The 20,819-nt window shown below is 36.1% G+C and overlaps 1 protein-coding gene and 1 pseudogene across 1 annotated transcript; one reads left to right on the forward strand and one right to left on the reverse strand.

The window, feature by feature from the left end:
- Positions 1 to 3,883: 3,883 nt before the first annotated feature.
- Positions 3,884 to 12,060, reverse strand: LOC143544335 (BTB/POZ and MATH domain-containing protein 4-like). Its single transcript, XM_077036457.1, has 4 exons — positions 11,608 to 12,060; positions 10,331 to 10,679; positions 8,839 to 9,106; positions 3,884 to 4,337 (listed from the first exon to the last, which is right to left on the reverse strand). The coding sequence occupies exons 1-4, from the start codon at positions 11,985 to 11,987 to the stop codon at positions 4,126 to 4,128; spliced, it is 1,209 nt and encodes a 402-aa protein (XP_076892572.1). The 5' UTR covers positions 11,988 to 12,060; the 3' UTR covers positions 3,884 to 4,125.
- A 1,435-nt stretch (positions 12,061 to 13,495) lies between these two features.
- LOC143543626 (uncharacterized) lies at positions 13,496 to 19,449 on the forward strand (annotated as a pseudogene).
- The last annotated feature ends 1,370 nt before the right edge of the window (positions 19,450 to 20,819 follow it).

The following is a 20,819-nucleotide window of genomic DNA, read 5'->3' on the forward strand; positions in this document are numbered from 1 at the left end:
TCATCACTTTCATTTCCACTCCATCATGAATGCTCTAAATTATCTTCTTTAAGCTCCGTTAAGCTCCGCACACCTGTAAACATAAAACCTATCAAAGTATTTGTGTTCGATACATATAAACAAGTAAAACACACAATATAAAACGCTTAAGGCGTGCACTTTTACCCACACATCAACGAGTTGTCTCCCACCACTCCCAACTTGTAACTTCTTTTCTTTTGTCACTCCCGAACTTAACGGACCCTAACCCCGTTAGTTTTTTTTTGCTGACGTGGCATTTTTTTGCTTATGTGACATGCCATGTGGAAAATAACTTTTTAAACAACAATTCGAGGTAATAAACATTACATTCTAGGTAATAAACTCCCGATTCACTGTCGTTAATGATAAAACAACAATTCGAGGTAATAAACATTACATTCTACTCGATTTTTTATTCAGATCAAAAGCCCTATGCTAATGTATTCAGATTGTAAACAAGAAAATTGAATTTTAGCAATGTAAATTGGGTTGGTCTAGGGTTTGGCTATTGATGTGGTTGCTTACGATAGTGGTGGTGGTGAAGGTTGATGGTGAGGGTGAAGGCACTCGAGGCTAGCAGTTGTGATGAAGGTGGTGGCAGAACCTAACGGTTGTGGAGGCCGACGTGAATGTTTGTGGTTTTTGTAATGGGATGTGTGTGTGCATTATTTGTTGTTTTGTTAGTTTTTTTAATAAGTTATTTTCCACATGGCATGCCACATAAGCAAAAAAATGTCACGTCTGCAAAAAAAACTAACGGGGTTAGGGTCCGTTAAGTTCGGGAGTGACAAAAAAAAAAAAGTTACAAGTTGGGAGTGGTGGGAAACAAATCATTAGTTGAGAGTGTTATCTACCAACGAGTAAAAGTTAGGAGTATTAAAAATCAATATCCCTTCAATAAATAACATATAATTCAACACTAATAAATGTAGACGATGAAATGAGTACGAGAACTTTATTATATGAGTAAAAAAAACACCAGCGTTTATTAACAAGAAAATCCATAGATGTTACAACTTCCCTAACTCCCCATCACATATGGCCCTAGTTAATAGAAGTTTTATTTGTCTACATAAATGTATTATCAATAAAAACATTGTTTCAACCTATACATATTTAGATATACTTTGTACTAACTAGAATATAGCCCGTGTAGTATCCGGGTAGTCAAATAGATACATAATAGTTAAACTTAATAATATACGTAATAACAAACCTTATGGATTAATAAAATATAATTAACTATTAATACAATTTAATAATTCATAATTATCAATAAAAATATTTTGTTTGGTTGAAAGAGCATTAAGCTTTTAGGTTCAAGAGAGAAAACTTGAAGCTAAAAACTTCTATTAGTAGCGTTTAAAAAAAAGCTACAAGCCTTTATTGTTTAAAATTTTAAAAGTTGAATACTTGAATTTTTATCACCTTTTAATAATTTATATAATAGTTACACATTAACCCTTATTCAAAACTAACTACCTTCACGACTTTTTAAGAGGTCATAACTTTTTCACACATTAATATTTTATTTTTTTAAAATACATCATAAAAAGGAGCATTTTATTTTTAAAAAAAAAACTAACTACCTATACGTTTTTAACTTTAAATAATTAACGTATTATGTGATTACCGGTTAGGATCGGCAATAATTCGAGTCAGACGAGCTCAGGTCATGTGTAAGACCAAATTAGGGTTGGAACAAGTCGATACAAAAATGATTAATTTAGTTCGGTTTGTGTCGGTACGGTTTTGATTTCGCCACCGGTTACACGCGTACTACCTTTGCACGAATTACACATTTACATTCGGGTTATGTGTGCACTTTCATCAGGTGAATCATGTACCAACAATGATTATGTGGTTGATGTCAGGTTGTGCGCCCACCCCACCTTACAACGTGCGCACCCAGCTAGTTTTATTGAATGATTAATTTCAAATATACCTTCTAAACAAAACTTAAAATATCATATATGTTTTTACAAAACATTTAAAATATCATATGTGCACTTTAACAAATAGTTAAAGTATCATATATGCATCCATTTATTAATAACAATTTAATAAATGACAATTTTACCGTTGTTATTCTAAAATTTTAACTTTTTTTTATGTCAATTTTTTTAATGAATAGATCATTCTACCCCTACACATTACACCATGTGTTTATACCCTATGTTTTTATTTTAATTTTGATCTACGTTTCTCATCTTTAACAACAACCAAATCGTCTCTCGTCAATTCTTCAAAATTGCAAACCTTTCGAAGGTTTATCGCATCGAATGGTCTACATTGAAATCTTTATATCTAAAAACCTACATCTATCAGCTATGGATGAGATCGGGACCGTACCGGTACCGGTACAGGACTGGGATTGAAGATAAAAATTCGGAAATCTCGTCCCGTACCGTACCGGTACCGGTACCGTATCGGTACCGAAACTCAAAACTTTTGTACCGATTCGGTACCAGTATCAGTACCGCTTTTGCTCATCCCTACTATTAGCTACAACTCTCAGTTTTCAACCACCAATTTCCAGCCAACAGCTATCAGGTAGTTTTGCCAAACATACCCGTTTTGTTACATTTGTAACTTTGTTAGTAATTCTATAAATAGTAATAGTATTAGTTGGCATCCTAGTTGACTACTCTAGTTGAATGACATGTAGAAGAATGATTTTAATTTAATAATATTATATGTAAATAGATAGATTGTGCTTGATACTTTTTATATACGTACAAATATACATCATAATGACCAGTAGAGGGAGAATGCTAGATTATTTCAAAATAATGGAAAGATCAAGAAGCACAAAATCTTCATATACAATAATCAATGGTGAAACTTTGAAGTTTATTTACTCAATAAGTATGAAACTTTTCATACAATAATGTCTTTACTACGTTATAATAAGGCTAGATAGGTTATTAAACTTCTTACAAGTCGTCGATGTTGAAATGATTGCACAAATAAAAAACTTCACACTAATATATGTAATTCAGGTTTCTCAATTTAATCGAATTGGGTTTCTAGAACCGAAAACCAATTACTTATTTAATTTCCGTGTAAAACTGAAGTGAATATCTAATACGTAATTTGATTCGATTTTAAACGGTTCCAGTTAAGTTGTTTTTTTGTTTAATCAATTTGAAACTAAATAATGAATATATTGTTCTATATTTAAAACTGGTTATGTATTGAATGCGTCGCCATTCATATATTAAAAAATAGGAGTGTAAGTAATGTTGTTCTTAAGTTAAGAAAGCCAAATCAAACTAAACCAAGTATCATCGTTTAGTTTTATAAGAAGCATAGTTGTTCATTACCCATTAACCCATTTTAAGATCAGACTGAAAAATACCAAAGCTTTGTTTAACCGGTTTGCAATTTATAGTGTTCCATTTTAAGAAACTGGATTTTAATTGTTCGATTCATGTTCTGGTTCGGAAATCTGGAACCAAATGTTTTAACAGTCACCGAAAGCCAAACTAAAAGTAATCAACACAACCCAATGCATCTCCCCGTGATGGTAGTCACCTAAGCAACAACCTGCAAACTTCCACAAGCTATGCATCCATCTCATAAAACAACCCGGTTAAAAGGGTGGGCGATTGCACCTTATTACCACAATCAGTTTAATTTGATGGATCAACCCAAACATGACCTCTTTATTACCATCTCCTATTTCCATGTAGTGACAAAATTAAGATTAAGATGTTTCTGAATATGACATTCCATCACCATCCTCACTTCCTCAGTCAAAAAGATCACATAAAAGTTCGAATAACATGTATGAAACCACAACCACCACAAAAAGATATTCAGAACTGAAAAGGAAAGTCAAAATTGATAGCTAGTCAACATCACAGTAAAATAGAAAGGCAATTTTCAGCTCTCTTTACAACCAATTATAACACTGATTTTGGTAAAATTGACCAAATACAAATCTACAGTTACCAACCACCATTCTTTCTTACACATGTCATGGAAAACTTCTTTTTTTTTTCTTTTCCATTTTATTATTACAGAAAGTACAAAAACAACGAACCTGTTACAACTGTTAACAGTCAGCTATTCAGAAATCTTGATCTTTATTATTTAAAATCAAGAATCTCCATGATTCCAAGTCCTCTGCCTAACCCTCCTGCCATTTGTATCTCCACCATCTGAAAGTTGACCGCAAACACTTCTTGACTTTCCACCGCCACCACTGCTGTAACCATCATCTTCACACCCTGCAACCGTCTTTAAAAGCTCAGACTGCAACTGAGGGCAATTCTCTTTCAGATATTCAAACCCTTCTGATCTCATAACCGCTGCAAACAATTACATTCTTATTAGGCATATATTTAGAGTTAAAAACTGCATTAAAATAAAAAATGTGAGGGATGTAAACAAGCCAAGTCATTCGTGAGCTACTCGAGATCGGCTCACGAAAAGCTTGATATGGGCCAAGCTTAAATGAGCTCAAGCCTAAAAATAAGCTTGTTGTTATTAGCGTGCCTGTGCCTGAGCCTTGGTTTCACTTATCGAGCTTAAGCTAGCTCACAGGCCTATTATTTATAAAGTTTATATTTCTTATACTAAATATATATTTCAATCAATCGATCAATCATACCCAGTAAAGTCCCACTAATAGCATAGCTATAAGTAGGGTCTGGGGAGGGTGGGATGTAGGCACACCGTACCTCTATCCACATGGATAAAGAGGTGGCTTCCAGAGAGACCCTCGGCTCTAACGTACATATGTATGAAGCAATACAAAGGAAATCAGAGTTTAAAAGTAATAATAATAATAATAATAATAATAATAATAATGATATTAATACTATTTATGTAGAGGAAATATTATTATGGTGTGTGACTAAAATAAGGTAAATAGAAGCCCTAAGGTATTCTTTTCTCCCTAAAAATCCTTAACTTTAATTCTACTTCTCCAAGAATTCATATCCTCAACCATGTCCTCGGAGAGGTTTAGGTCTATCAAATCATGTTTAATCCTCTCATCCCAAGTCAATTTAGGTCGGCCTCTACCCCTTCTCCCCTCTATAGTAATGTTTTCTATGGATCTAACAGGATTCGTCGTTTGTCTTCTCTTCACATGTCCAAACCATCTCAATTTCCACTCTCTTATCTTGTCTGCTATGTTCGCCACCCCTAATCTCTCCCGAAACACGACGTTTCTTATTCGGTCTAACCTTGTGTGCCCGCACAACCAATGTAGCATTCTCATTTCTGCTACCTCCATCATCCGCACTTGTGCCTTCTTGATGGCCCAACAATCTGTTCTATATAGCATTGCAAGTCTAACTGCAACCCTATAAAATTTTCCCTTTAGTTTAGTTGGGAAACTCTTGTCGCACAATATACTTGTGGCTGCTTTCCATCTACCCCATCCTACCTGAACTCGATGGGTCACATCACTGTCTAATTCCCCATCGCTCTGAACAAATGATCCTAGATACTTGAACTTCGTTACCTGCGGGACCACCTGCCCTTCAATGGTAATCTGCGCATTCTCATTGTCATTTACCCCTCCAAAAGCACAGTGGAGGTACTCCGTCTTAGATCGACTAATCCTTAAACCTTTTGTCTCTAAGGTTGTTCGCCACTCCTCAAGTCTCATGTTTAGATCTTGTTTTCTCAGCAAGTAACACAATATCGTCTGCGAACATCATGCACCATCAGAGCGTCCCCTGAATCGACTTTGACAACTCATCCAAGACTACGCCCTAATGAAGACCTACCTCTGCCTCAACAGGGAAGAAATCAGTATCACCCACACTGGCGCACGGACACTTGTTGCACTCCTGGTATACATATCCATAATTATCTCTATGTATTTCCTGGGTACTCCTCTACCCTCTAAGCACTCCCAAAGCACCTGTCATGGCACACTGTCGTAGGCCTTTTCTAGGTCAATAAACACCATATGCAGGTCACACTTCTTCTCCCGATATTTTTCCATCAATCTTCTTATAAGGTGTATTGCCTCTGTGATGGAACGCCCCGGCATGAATCCAAATTGGTTTACCGTAACCTGAGTTTCTCGTCTAAGTCTAACCTCAATCACTATTTCCCAGAGTTTCATAGTATAACTTAGTAGTTTGATTCCTCGGTAGTTACCACAATATTGGGCGTCTCCTTTGTTCTTATAGATAGAAACTACAACGCTGCTCCTCCATTGGTCTGGCATCTTACCAGATTTAAGGATAATATTGAACAGGGTAGTTAACCACATGACTCCTTCCTCTTCCAGACACTTCCACACCTCGATGGGTATGTTGTCTGGGCCAACCGCCTTAGCCTTTCCCATCCTCCTAAATGCAGTCTGCACCTCTTCTCGTGTGATCTGTCGGCAATAGCAGTTATTCGGTTGTTGTCGTTGGGAGGTTGTGTTGTCATGTTCTTGGTAAGCTCTCCCATTATTGAAAAGGTTGTGGAAATAGGTGTGCCATCTTAGCTTGATGTCCTGCTCCTTGACTAGTACATGCCCATCTGTATCCTTTATGAACTTCACCGGCCCTAGATCTTGCATTCTACCCTCCCTGGCTTTGGCAATCTTAAACATAGCATGTTCCCCCTCTTTTGTTTCTAAACGTTCATACATCCGTTTATAAGCCGCGTTCTTTGCTTCCGCCACTGCCTTCTTCGCCTCTCTCTTGGCCGTTTTGTAGGTCTCCCTCAAATTTGCGCGCTCCTCATTCGTGCATCTCATAAGCTCCCTAAAACATCCTTGTTTGTCCCTTATCTTATCTTGTACAGCCTCGTTCCACCACCAAGACTCCTTATGCCCACCTGCCTTTCCTGTTGTGACCCCGAGAGTCTCCTTTGCTATTTGAATGATCTTTGTAGCCATAGCTTCCCATATAAGAGTTGAGTCCCCAATCAGTCGAGCCTGCGTCTGCAGTCTGAGTTTATCCTTAAACAGTAGGAGATTTTCGTCCCTCAAATTTCCCCATCGAATTCTAGGTGTACCTTTCTTCTCACGAACAGTCAGCTTATTTCTGAAGCCTATATCTGTTACCAGCAGACGATGTTGAGCCACCACTGTCTCCCCAGGTATGGCTTTGCAGTCCTTCCACCAACGTCGGTCTCCTTGCCTCATTAAAAGGTAGTCAATTTGCGTGTCGCATCCGCCACTGCTAAAAGTGATCAACTGAGGGTCTTGTTTCCTAAAATAAGAATTTATAATTCCTAGGTCATGGGCCACCGCAAACTCTAGGAGTTCTGTTCCTGCCTCATTCCTTTCACCAAAACCGAAACCCCCATGTACGGCTTGAAAACCATCGTTAGCCTTACCAATGTGTCCATTAAAATCACCTCCTATACAAATCCTCTCACCCCTAGGTATGCCCCCTACCACTGCGTCCAGGCAATCCCAAAATTCTCTCTTTTCCTGGTCCCCTAAGCCTACATGAGGCGCGTAGGCGCAGACTACTGGCACTACTTCCTCTCCTAGTACTAATATCAACACCATAATCCTGTCATTATGTCTTATCACCTCCACCACACTAGTGTGTAGTTCCTTAGCCACTAGGATCCCCACTCCATTCCTAGCTCCATCAGGCCCCGAGTACCACAACTTATACCCGTTACACTCAGCCCCTCTATGCCCTTTCCACTTAGTCTCTTGAAGGCATGCTATTTAAACCCTACGTCTTCTAAGCACATTTACCAATTCTAGCAACTTACTATTTAGTGTTCCTACATTCCAAGAAGCCAAACGCAATATATACTCCCTATCTTTACCCTTTCCTACACCCCTCGTTTCAGGACATGGTCTCAAGTAGTAGTCATGGTTCCTATGCTCTATGATTGCAACTAATCACACAAACACAAGCGATAGAACACCCAATCAAGATACAATAATAATAATAATACTAATAATAATAATATAATAGTAGTAATAATAATAATAATAAAAATAACAATATGATAATAATAATAATAATAATAAATATATTTATATAATATTATTATAATATGATAAAATAACATGACTTATAGCATATAATATACATAATTATAATTGACAACCCGAATGTAGATGACTTATAGTATAATATATAAAATTACTTATCTACACAATTCTGTGTGCCCAAGGTTCTTTTTCTCACTTTCTTATTTCACCCCTTAAATATAGTAACGTATACGAAATGTCAATCATATCTTATCTCAAAAAATCATGTTATAATTCTTAAATCTTAATCTAACTATTTTATAATTTCTTTGTTTTCTAACATAGTGAAAAATATATAAAGGATGATTAAAAATATATAAGAGTAAATAAAACTTTTCATTCTTAGGTATATAGCAATTAGCACATTTCAGATTCCGTCCTCACACTAAGAAAATAACAGAAGTCATCTTTTATGTGTCACATTTTGTCACACTATGCATCCTTCCCAGTAACAGACGTTAACTTTTTTTGTTAGGTACAGTCATGTGCATTGCACCTAAGGGTATTTTAGTCCATTTTCCCTTGGTTTAATATGAAGAAATCAAGCCGAGTCCGAGCTTAAAATCAACTACTGAACCGAACTCGAGCCTATAGATTATAAAAATAAAGCCCGAAACAAGTCGAGCTCAATCTCGAGCTCTTGTAAGTTAAAAAAGCTGTTCTTACGCCTAGTTGAAATCGGGCTTGGCTTGTTTACACCCCTAATGTGATATAGCTTTACCCAACACATATAAGAAAATTCATGATCATTTCTTACGGCACAAAACAAGTACACAAATGGACAGCATAAACAAAAGTATAAAGAGAAATATAATCCAGGCTTAATAATTATAATAATAATAATAATAACATACCTGCGAGGTTTTCAGCAGCATATCTTAAGCAAACAGCTTTCAATTCAGTAGCATGATAACGATCTGCCAGTGCTAGAGCTCTACCAACAGCGTTTACAGTTATATCTTTACATAGGTGAGACTCACACAACCTTCGAAGTCTGACCAAGTCATACTTATCAGCAGCAGCCAACAACTTGGAGATTAATGAGCCAGATTCAGAAAATGAACTAGATGTCACTGTCTCGTCTTCCATAAGTGTGTCTCTGTATATGAAGTGTAGCATAGCCTGTTTCACATCAAAAGATTATACTTTGATACGCATTGAAATGGTGTAAGAGTTTTAGACCAGCTTCCATGACCCAAAACCCTAGTAAGTCCTTTTTTAATGACTTTTAATAAGCAATTAATCTATTGTACATGCTTACACACACTATATTATCACAACTTGGGTTGTAAATGAGCCAGCCAGACCACTAGTGAGCTACTCAAGAATAGCGCCCTAGAAACTAGAATCGATCTGGGCTTAAACAAGCTCGAGCCCCAGCTACACTTATTAAATATAAGCTCTCTCGTGCCGTCATGTGCCTGAATGAGCATACTATTTATATATCCTAGATCCATTATGCTTCTCACAAACAATATGTTAACTATTATTATATATAAAATTATGAGATAAGTAACAAAACAAAATATATTAACATATACATAAAAGTTACAATTAACATGTAAGTATTATATTTCTAATTGTATTACTAATTAATACATAATAAACAAACTGAGCCAGAGCTTGAAAAACTACTCATGAGCGAAGCTCAAGCTGTAAAAATAAAGCTCAAAATGAGCCGAGCTCAAGCTCTCATAAGCCACAAGTTAAACAAGCCAAGCTTGAGCCTAGTCGAGCTAGGGATCAGCTCGTTTACACCCTTAAATTTACAATATTAATATGACTTTTTGTATAACGTGAATTAAGTAGCTATATGCATCTTGCATTCTATATACCCTTTGGGCAAATTACAACTCATTTCCCTTTAATCTAGTTTATTTACTGATTTAGCCCTTTTTGGCCCACTAGAGATAACCGAAATCAACCCACTTTTAAACAAATGGGTCAAAAAATCCACATTTTGCATTCAAGATACCCTTTAGGCAACTTTTAACAAATTCGACTCATTTCCCTATACAATATTTAATTTTTAAATTGAACCTATATGACTTTGACCAACAAAAGAAAACAAACCAAAACCACAATCAACACAATGTTAAGCAAATGGGTCAAAGTTTCCACATTTTGAATACAAGATATCCTTAGGGCAACTTTTAACTCATTTGGCCCATTTCCCTTTAAAGTTTAAACTAATATTTTTTTTCAGTTTAACCCAATTTGGCCCAATAGAGATAACAAAGCATAACCAAAACCAACCCATTTTTAAGCAAAGGGATCAAATTTTGCACATGCACAAAGTGCATTCATCTATGGCAGGAATATAAATGATTACTATAATAAAGTTACCTTAAAAACTTTAGGTTCCATGTCTGTAAGATCAACTTCATGATGCTTCTCTCCATCTTGTTTAAAAAACATGGACCGAAAAACAGGGGATCGAGCAGCCAGCACCAGCTTATGGGCAAGAAACTTTTCTCCAGCCACATTAAAGAAAACATCTGAACCTTCCATGTTATCCAACAACAAACCAAAATGTGATCCGAGGTCAGACTCTGGTACTTGGATTGAGTGGTGTAACCTAGAACAATCTACTGCTGAAACCACCACTCCAACAGTACAGTTAATTCTTAAACAGTCATCTTTTAGATAATCTGAACTTTCTAACAATGCTCGCCTAAAGAAACGCTTGTATCCCCTGAAAATGTGCACCCAAAATAAAACAAATCAGTTTAGTAAGACAATAACACCGTTTATTGAAAGCATCAACATTTGAAACAACAGGTGTTTCTAAATAACAATTTGATGTGATAGCTCCTGCACTAAGATATTACGTAAAACGTGCCAGTAAACCCGATACAAAGCCATCAAGCTCCAACACAAATAACAACAAAGTTTTGCTTACAAAACCATAGATAATTAAAAAAGCGATCATTAAATAAAAGTTGTAATGTGACAGCTGAATGACAGTTTCTTAAAATATGTATTATAAGATTAACAAAATACAGTACTTCAATATTTGCATATGGAAGTGAAAAGTGTATGTGTAACAAGACTTATTATTGTGTTAAGTAGCGATTAAAAATCTTCAATCCAACCTACAGTAGTTCAATATGTGCAAGTGAGTGAAAATGTATTATCAAGACTATTTTTTTATATTGTGCACCAGAATGGTCCCTTCAAGCAAAATTTAAGTCTAGCGTGTTTTAGTAACATGAAGCCCAAAGATAGAACTAATAAGCACAATTAGATAACCAATCAAGGATAGCTTTTATCATACAATCTCTAATATAATTAGATCAAAAAACCAGATAGCTCTACAGATTGGCAACTTTTTATACTAACTCCAAACAAAACCTCTTAAAACAATATATAATAGCATAAATACAAACTACATTATGGGATACCAATTTCCTAAATTATGCGCTTGTAAATATTTCCTTAACCCTTATATAAATGCCCATGACACTTGAGATACCAAAAGCAATTCAATGCTTGTTATTAATACGAAAAGGATCTGATAGCTAATCACATTATTGTTCTAGGCAGGCAGGCCTTTAGGCATATATCTAACCACTTAATTAATTCAATTTCACTAGAATTCAAATCCAAATAGCAAACCGTACCACATACTGCCTCGATACTTCAACGTGTAAGGGCCGCTCTCCAAGGAGCGATCAAAATGGCTATGCACCTTATGCTTCCCCTTCCCGCTCTGATCCAGCAAAGTCAGCTCAAACAGCGCCCGCACATCCGTGCCCTCGCTGGCCAGCGCGATGAAAACGGACACGTAAGTCGAGTTATCCTCGGGGTTCTTCCCGTCCGGATAGAAGTATATCGCCCATTGGTAGCCTCCGACGGTGAAATTGTCACCGGCGATGTGTTTTCCGATGCCCATGCCTTTGGCTAAGGAGTAGCCTTGGATGACGAACTGGTGAGAGCCGTTGATTGTGGCGGTTATGGACCGGGAGCTTGAGGGTGAGTTGACCAGGTCGTGGTTTGTCATTGTGAGAGATTCATGTAAGAATTTGGGTTGAATTGATGGGTTTTGAGATTGGGCGTGGAATTAGGGTTTGGTTTTGTTTTGTTTTGTTTTGTTTGAAATCAGCGATTTGTATTTGTTATTTGTGTAGAAGAAAAAGCGTGTACGCCTCTTCCTTTTTCTCTCTCGATCAGCGACTCAGCGTTATGTCATCAACGGGTGGTCGTATTGGCTTGTGACCAACCCCGGTTTGGATGATGGTCGTAAGTTGGTTTGCGGCTGACCCCGGTTTGTAATCTCAGAGAGTTTCTTTCTAATGGCGTAGCACCCGGTTCTTGGTCCTGCCTACGTTCTCAAAGGAACCTTCTCCCTTAATGTCACTTGACACCAGTTACGCCGCCACAAGAGTCGAAATACTCAGGTGTAACGCGGTCAAAATAAAACCACGTATGACTCGGATTCGAACTGACGATATCCTAAAAGAATTCATTTTTATAATCAACTTGGCTAGCTCAGAAAGCTCTTTCTATCTTTAATTGGCATTATGATTGTTGTTATTACTTAATTTTGATATATTAAGTTTTTAGAATGTAGAGGTTTTTTATATAAAACTTTTGTATCGTTTATGAAAATGAATGTCATTGGATCAAATTTTAAACGCAACATGTTTTGGATATATAACAGTTAAATATATTATATATATTTAGGTTTAACATTAATTCCAGTCAGATTTATGTTTAAGTTTATAAAAACGACATTATTTTACAAACCTTAAACGACATTTGTGTAATTTACTCGGCAAATATAAATGACAATATAATCTAAAACCTGACTAAAACCTTCAACTTTCTTTTTACGACCACCTCTTCGGAGCTTTGCAGGCTGTTCGTTGCTCCCCCCAACCCCCCAATTTCGTGCACCAATTGTGAAAACTGATGCTACGAGTGTTTAGTCCTGCATCGTACCACTCTCCTCTTGGCACATTACAACCTTTTTTGAACCCCCATGTTAAACATCCAAAACTCAATGAAAACACAAACCCAAAGCATCTCTCAAAACACAATTGTCATGAATCGTCTCGATGGATTTGTATTTTGACGTCTTCTTTTGCTATCTCTCACGATCATTATCTTAATCGTTTCACGCATCCTTCGTGTCCGCCCAACTGCCCTCAATCTTCATCTTCAATTAACTCAACAATCTTACACTCTTATGTCAAGTTGCAACTATTGAATATTATGTGTGTTACAAACCTAAATCTAGGCTTGAATCAACCAACTCTAAACCCAAGATTGTGTGTTTCTATTCCTAGACAACATGAATAATCACTTTGCAACTTTATAATTTAAAAAAAGAAAAACAAATAAATAATTTAGAAAGTACACGACAACTTAGAATAAGTACTACAATGATAATGTTCGAGTTGTCTCAACTATTAAACACAATATTAAACTTCCATGCGTGTTTCCTCATAGAATCAATTTATCCTGTTTTGGAAACCATTCTGGTATTGCAACACTAATTTATCTCGCATGACGCCTTATGGACATCAAAGGTATTGATCACCCTCGTTTGTTGCAATAACTTGTTTGTTAATCATGGTATGTAGAGATAAATAGATGCATCTTGGATATATGTTTTGTGCAGCAACAATAACGACAATTTTAGTTTTTTTGTTGTTTACTTATTCAGTGGCGGATCCAGGAATTTTTTCCACATGGGTCGGAAGTTTGGGCGGTCAATTATCGATACATATATGTGTGTGTAAAATTTTTTATAATTTAAATGTATTATATATATTTAGGTTTAACATTAATTTCAGTCAAATTTAAGTTTAAGTTAAAACGACATTATTTTACAAACCTTAAAAATCATTTGTGTAATTTACTCGGTAAATAAAAATGACAAAAAAATAATATAAAACCTGATCAAAACCTTCAACTTTCTTTTTCCGACCACCTCTTATGAGCTTTGCAAATTGTTCGATGCCACCTCATTTCATGCACCAATTGTCCAATTGTAAAACTGATGCTACCAGTGTTTTGTCATGCATCGTACCACTCTCCTCTTGGCACATTACAACATTTTTTGAACCCTCATTCTAAACACCCAAAACTCAATGAAAACACAAACCCAAAGTATCTCTCAAAACTTAACTGTCATGATTCCATCCAAGGCCGGCTCCGAAAAGACGAAAAAAAAATTTGGGACAAAGGCGAACTTTTTTTAGGCCTTAAGTAAAGAAACATTTTGTTGGGTTTAAACAATTTAATTATAAATGGACTTATCTGATTATGATTTAAGTTGTTTATAAAATTTTTGTATAAAAATAAGCTTAAAATTATCTCAAATAAGACTAGAACCCACAACCTTTTGGTTAGATATCATACCCCTTTACCATTAGACCAAGGTAGTGGTTATGTAATTGTGTTGAAACATTGATTATACACATGTTTTTTATTTGATTATTATTTAAGTTGTGTATAAAATTTTTGTATAAAAATAAGCTTAAAATTATCTCAAATAAGACTATAACCCACAATCTTTTGGTTAGATATCATACCCCTTTACCATTAGACCAAGCTAGTGGTTATGTAATTGTGTTGAAACATTGATTATACACATGTTTTTGATAAAAAAAAATACATATAATTTTTTTTTGAAAAAAAACTATTTCGGGCCTAGCGGGGGTGTCGGGCCTGTGGCCGTCGACTACCCTGCCATGCCTCAAAGACGGCCCTGATTCCATCATCGTCGGATTTGCACATTGACGTCTTCTTTTGCTCTCTCATGATCAATACCTTAATCATTTCACGCGTCCTTCATTCGTCTCCGCCCAACAACCCCCAATCTTCATCTTCAATGAGCTGGACAATCTTACACTCTTATGTCAAGTTGCAACTGTTGAATCTCTTGTGTCCTATAAACCTAAATCCAGGCTTGGATCCACCGACTCAAATTTGTATGTTTATATTCCTCACCAACACCAACCTTCACTTTGCAACTTTATAATTAAAATAAATAAATATAAACTTAAGAAGGTACACATCATGACATCAACTTAGAATAAGTACTTGATTGATAATGTGCGTGTTCTCTCGACTATTAAACACAATATCAAACATTCATGTCGTGTTTCCTTATAAAAACAATTTATCCCGTTATAGAAACCCATTATGGTATTTCAACACTAATTTATGCCGCATGACGCCTTATAGACATCAAAGTTATCGATCACCCTCGTTTGTTGTGATAACTTGTTTGGTGATCGCGATAAGTAAGAGTGACAAATAGATGCATCTTGGGTATAGGTTAGGCATTAGTATATGGTTCGTGCAAACTATAATGACAGTTTTAGTATTATTGTTTACTATTTTTTAATAAATTACATATGAGTAACAAAATTAAGTCATGAGTTTTGTTCGAATATGTTAAGCTTTGGTTACTAAGTCATGAGTTTTGTTTACGTGGCTAGGCTAGCTTGTTTCTTTGTGGTTGGTGGTTTGGGAGGATATATAATGTGTTCTGTTTATAATCTTCAACCTTTCATGTTCTTATTAAAAACTTTAAAGATTCATCCCAAAAAAACTTAGATTACAATTTATTATTTTTTGTTTACGTCATATTCACAACGACCATTAGCTTTGTATTTACTAAGGTTGTGAGGTATGGATGCCATTATGCCAATGAAAATGTTGACATGGCAGATGGTGCCGTCGGTGAACTCCACCCCCTGAAATCGGCACCTTTGACGTTGGAGTTTTGGATGTTAAATTGCCGATTATTTTGCTGACCAAATATGAGGAGAAATAATATTTATTTATTCATCACAACCATATTTGACTTATTCCAAGAAGAAGAATAAAAGCTTTTTATTCATAACCGTTTGACAACGGTTGTTTTTTTATTTTGTTTTTTCTTTTCATTTTTTTTTCAAATAAGATATATTAAAAAAAGTTACCAAACCATATAAATAAACCCCTTCCTTCTTCCATATTTCATATCAAAAACTTACAAATCTCTCTAAACTAAGATGAATTTTTCATCCGATGACGAGTCGAGTTCGGTCGTTCCGCTTTTTATTCACACGATCGCATCTGCTGCAGCCGCTACTTTAACCGAAGAGGGTGAAAATTCAACACCGTAAACAAGAAGAGCTGCTTCAAACAGAGACCATGAAGCGGGTCACGAGCGCCTAGAAGCCGATTACTTTGACGACAATCCGGTATATGATGAAAAAATGTTCAAGAGACGTTTTCGTTTGAGCAAAGAATTATTCATAAAGATAGCTAAGATTTAGAATCGTACCACCCGTTTTTTAGACAATCAATGGATGCGAGAGGACGAGGTTTTACAAACTACCAAAAATGCACTGCTGCACTATGTCAAATGGGATACGGGACAACATCCGATGCTTGGGACGAGTATTTGAGAATGTCCGAGAGAACAGCACGAGAAAGCATGTACTAATTTTGTAAGTGTGTGATCAAGATTTATGGGAACAAATATCTTAGGAAACCCAATTTGAATGACATTCAACAATTATACGAAGCACATGAATCTAAACATTGTTTCCCATGAATGCTTGGTAGCTTGGATTGTATGCAATGGGAGTGGTTTAATTGTCCAACTGCTTGGAGAGGTCAGTACATGAGATGTGATCATCGTCATCCAACAGTGGCTTTGGAAGCAGTAGCTTCACAAGATCTATGGATATGGCATGCGTATTTTGGTGTTGCGGGTTCGAATAACGACTTAAATGTTTTGGAACGGTCACCATTATTAAATGACATTGAAAGTGGGGGAGCACCTGATTCTTCTTTTGAGATTGATTGTAACATCCTACTTTTGATCATAATAATAATATAAATTTCGTCTATTTTACTGTGGGTCGTTATCGGTTTAGATAAATAGAAATGAGTTGGGCTAGTGTTGGGTTAAATGAATATGGGTTATGGACTTTGGGTATAAAAGAAAGAAGTAGAGTCCATGGGCTTGAGCCCATGATCCCTAAATATATAAACCTTTAATCATCCATTAATCATCCATTTCACATATTCCATACACCATCCAAAACACACACTTAAGCTTTCTCTTTAGTTCTTCCTTTTCTCTAGCCGAAACCAAGAAGGAAACCGAGCACCGACCCAAGGTAATACAAGTATGATGTTTTATTAACTTAAACTCGTTATATTTAGTTACAAAACAACGAGCCGACACCGTTACATCGTTAAAGTCACGAGATTCGGGTGGAATCGGGTATAAACCGAACCTAAGATGAGCTTAGGGGTCACCCTAGCTCAGATCTGGATCGAACGGGACGAAAAACGGTGAAAAACGAGTTAAAACACGTTTTTCCGGCGAAAACGCGTTTTTCCGGCAATGGCGGCGCCGGAAAGTGGTACGAGGTTAAGAGGAGTATCAAGGAATGTTCTGACATTCTCTGACCTAACTCTAGTTTGCTAAGGAGGAACTAACGAATCAGAAGTAATTCACTAGCTGATTCGTCTAAGGGAATATAACGAATTAGCTTCAGTTCGTTAAGGAGAAAATATAGCGAATTACCCTTGATTCGCTATAGTTAAAAGATAACGAATTGGAAGGTCCAATTCGTTGCATAGACTGGTTCGCTATGGACTAATTTGTTATGAGTCCAGTTCGCTAAAAGATCTAATTCGTTAAGAGGACTGGTTCGTTATAAGAGTTCAATTCGTCATAAGGTTCAACTCGTTAACCAGACCAAACGAATAAGGTTTGATTCGTTATAAAGTAATGAATGGGTTCATTCGCTATGAACCCCATTCGTTAAAGGACTGGGACGAACTAGAAGTTTAACATAATGACAGAATGGTCTCTGAACTTAGAAAAAGAATGAATTAATTACAATTAAGCCCTTGAACTTTTGAGTTAGCGAATTAAATAATGATTTAAAATCCTAATGGAAAATGTGTTACGACAGTTAATAGAAATAGCTCGACCCCAGCCAGGGGCTCTGCCCTTTGGACCCTGCTAGGGGCTGCCGCCCCTAGACCCCGCTGCCAAGGGCGCTGCCCCCGGACCCCCGTTCGTTGTGGGTCATAAGTAGACTAGAAATACGTTATAGATAGTGATAGATAATTGATACGTATAATTATTATACGGTTAGCCGCGCCCAACTGAAGAAAGGAATAACAATTAACGGTGAACGTAACCGACTTCAGGTGAGTTTCTAGCCCCATTCCTTGTTATGTTTTCGGGGCTGTGTGCATACTCGATGTGATTAGTTAATACTCTTATCCTAAGTGATAAGTGTATGCCATATATGTATTATGTGAAATGTATGAATGGTTTCTTGCCGGTACATGAACGATCTTCGGAATTGCATGTACTGCCAGGAAATGGTTGATGTTATATGTTTATTGTCAGATGAAGAATGAATGATGTATGTATGTGCGAAACTTACGATTACGTATATAGAAAGTATGTTAAGGAGGTATAGAAGAAAGGGTACCGGACCCTAATAATATCCGAGGATGGAGGGTACCGGACCCTAATAATACCCGAGGATGCAGGGTACCGGACCCTAATAATATCCGAGGATGAAAGGTGACTGGACCCTAATAATATCCGAGGATGGAGGGTACCGGACCCTAATAATATCCGAGGTATGTAGGGCGAATGCTCTTTATAACGTAAGGCTAGTTATGAATGTATACGAAAGAACGATGGACATGTTAAGTATGTAATGCGTACCTACGGGCACGTATATGTGCACGTAAAGTAAGTTATGTGATTAACTAGAACTCACTCAGCGTAGCTGACTTTTAGTATGCACGCAGGCAAATAGGTTGAGGCAGCTCGCATGATTGAAGACACATGGCATGGAATCGAAGATACTGGCATCTCGCATAAATGTTATGATGAATTAAAGACTATGTTTTATTTTTAAATGGCTATGAATGTTTGGTAAACGAGATTTGGAAGTTATGTAATATATTATGGTTGAAGTTATTATATTCCGCGTAAAGTTTTAATTAACTCTGATTTGTAGAACTGTGTTTATGAGTAAATCCAACACCAAATGTAGGGCTACCGGTAACGGGGTCTTACATTGATGGAGTAGAATATAAATACGGTTATTATCTTGTTGATGGTATTTACCATGATTATGTTGTGTTTATAGGCTCATATTCAAATCCAATCGGTGAAAAACGCAAGGTATTCGCAAAAGCTCAAGAGGCAGCGAGAAAGGATATTGAGCGAGCATTTGGTATGCTTAAAAAATGGCATACGATAGCTAACCCGACACGAGCTTAGGAACCAAAATGGCTAACAGCTAATGTATGTGGTTATATTACACAATATGATGATAGATGAAAAAGGCAAGGCGATTTGTACGTACATTGAAATGGATAATCAACAACAAGAAGCTAGCGATGAACAAAGAATTAAAACTATCAAGAAATCCGTGATGTGGAAACACATCATAACCTTAAGTCGGATTTAGTTGATCATATTTACGATCTACCTATGAATTAGTTATATTTATTATTTAAATTAAGTTTAATGGATGTAATTTTAGTTTTGTTATATCCCATTTTTTAATTTAGTTAAAAAATCAACATAATCCGTCCATTTAATCGACCTACGTAATTAGTTTTGATAAATAGAAAATATCAACACAATTAATTTGATTTCAACCACAATCCACCCCCATTTAATTTATTCAACCGTTATACAACGGGATAACTCAAATCTCAAATCCTTTTTCAAAATTAAACACCCTTTAAAAAAAAACACCCCTCAGCCTGTAAACTACAATCATTTCTCAAAACAATTTACTTATAATGAATCTAAACAACTCACAACAACCGTTTGGAAACGACGTTTATCAATCGGCGTTTGAGTCGCCTATTTGGCTTCGAGTTCCGTCATTCCAATGGGCGCAACAACAAGTGTCACACCCCGACCAAAGGCGGCAGAACATGCCGGGGTGCAACGTGATTGGACAAATACACAAGACACTATTTAAAGTGACAACATTTAATCAACTCATTTTATTTCATAAATCAATAAACAACACATCTCATTCATACAAACAAACTGAATACAAGTAACAATTATATTGTTCGTTTTACTAATATCTTAATAGTTTTGGTAACGTTTTTCGTCAAGTCCACGAGTCAACAAAAGTAAAACCTGTAACATTTCATAAAATAAAGTTTGTCAATACAAAGGTTGGTGAACACTTCATAAGTTTGAGCATATAAGTACATAGTGATAAAAAGCCACAAAACTTGTATACGAAATAATAAATAAAAGCAATAACTTGGATAAATAGATATCGCTAATAGAATTACGTTAGTGACACCTAGCTATAAGGGGATACCAAATAGTCTAGGATTTTATAGTTATCGTTAATTGCATTACGTTAACGACACATTGCTATAAGGGGATGCCAAATAGTCTAGGATTTTATAGTTCCACCAACCAAAAGCGATAAGCACATAGGCATATAATCATAGAACACCAAATCGAGCAATTATTTAAGTAAAGTATACAATAACGTTTGTGGTTTTAGGATTCAAGTATAAAGCATTTAGTTGAATAAGTATGAAATGTCACCCCAAAACGAAAGATGAAAAATGGGGTATGAAAGTACTCACGTTCAAGTTATAAACTTGAAAGATGATAATTTGGAGATTTGCCGGAACGATGAGTTTAACAAATAATGCCTAAAAGGAAAGAAGTTTTGGATTTAGATAGGTTGTCTTAAAGATCTTTAAATAAAATAATTGTTGCGAAAAGTAAACAATTAAAGTTCAAGGTTTAAAATGTAACTATTTAAGAATTTATAATAATAACCCTTTAAAAATG

The sequence above is a fragment of the Bidens hawaiensis genome, unplaced genomic scaffold (assembly GCF_021521415.1).
Source record: "Bidens hawaiensis isolate Kalapana, Puna unplaced genomic scaffold, B.hawaiensis_p1.1 tig00000888_1, whole genome shotgun sequence".
Taxonomy (NCBI): domain Eukaryota; kingdom Viridiplantae; phylum Streptophyta; class Magnoliopsida; order Asterales; family Asteraceae; genus Bidens; species Bidens hawaiensis.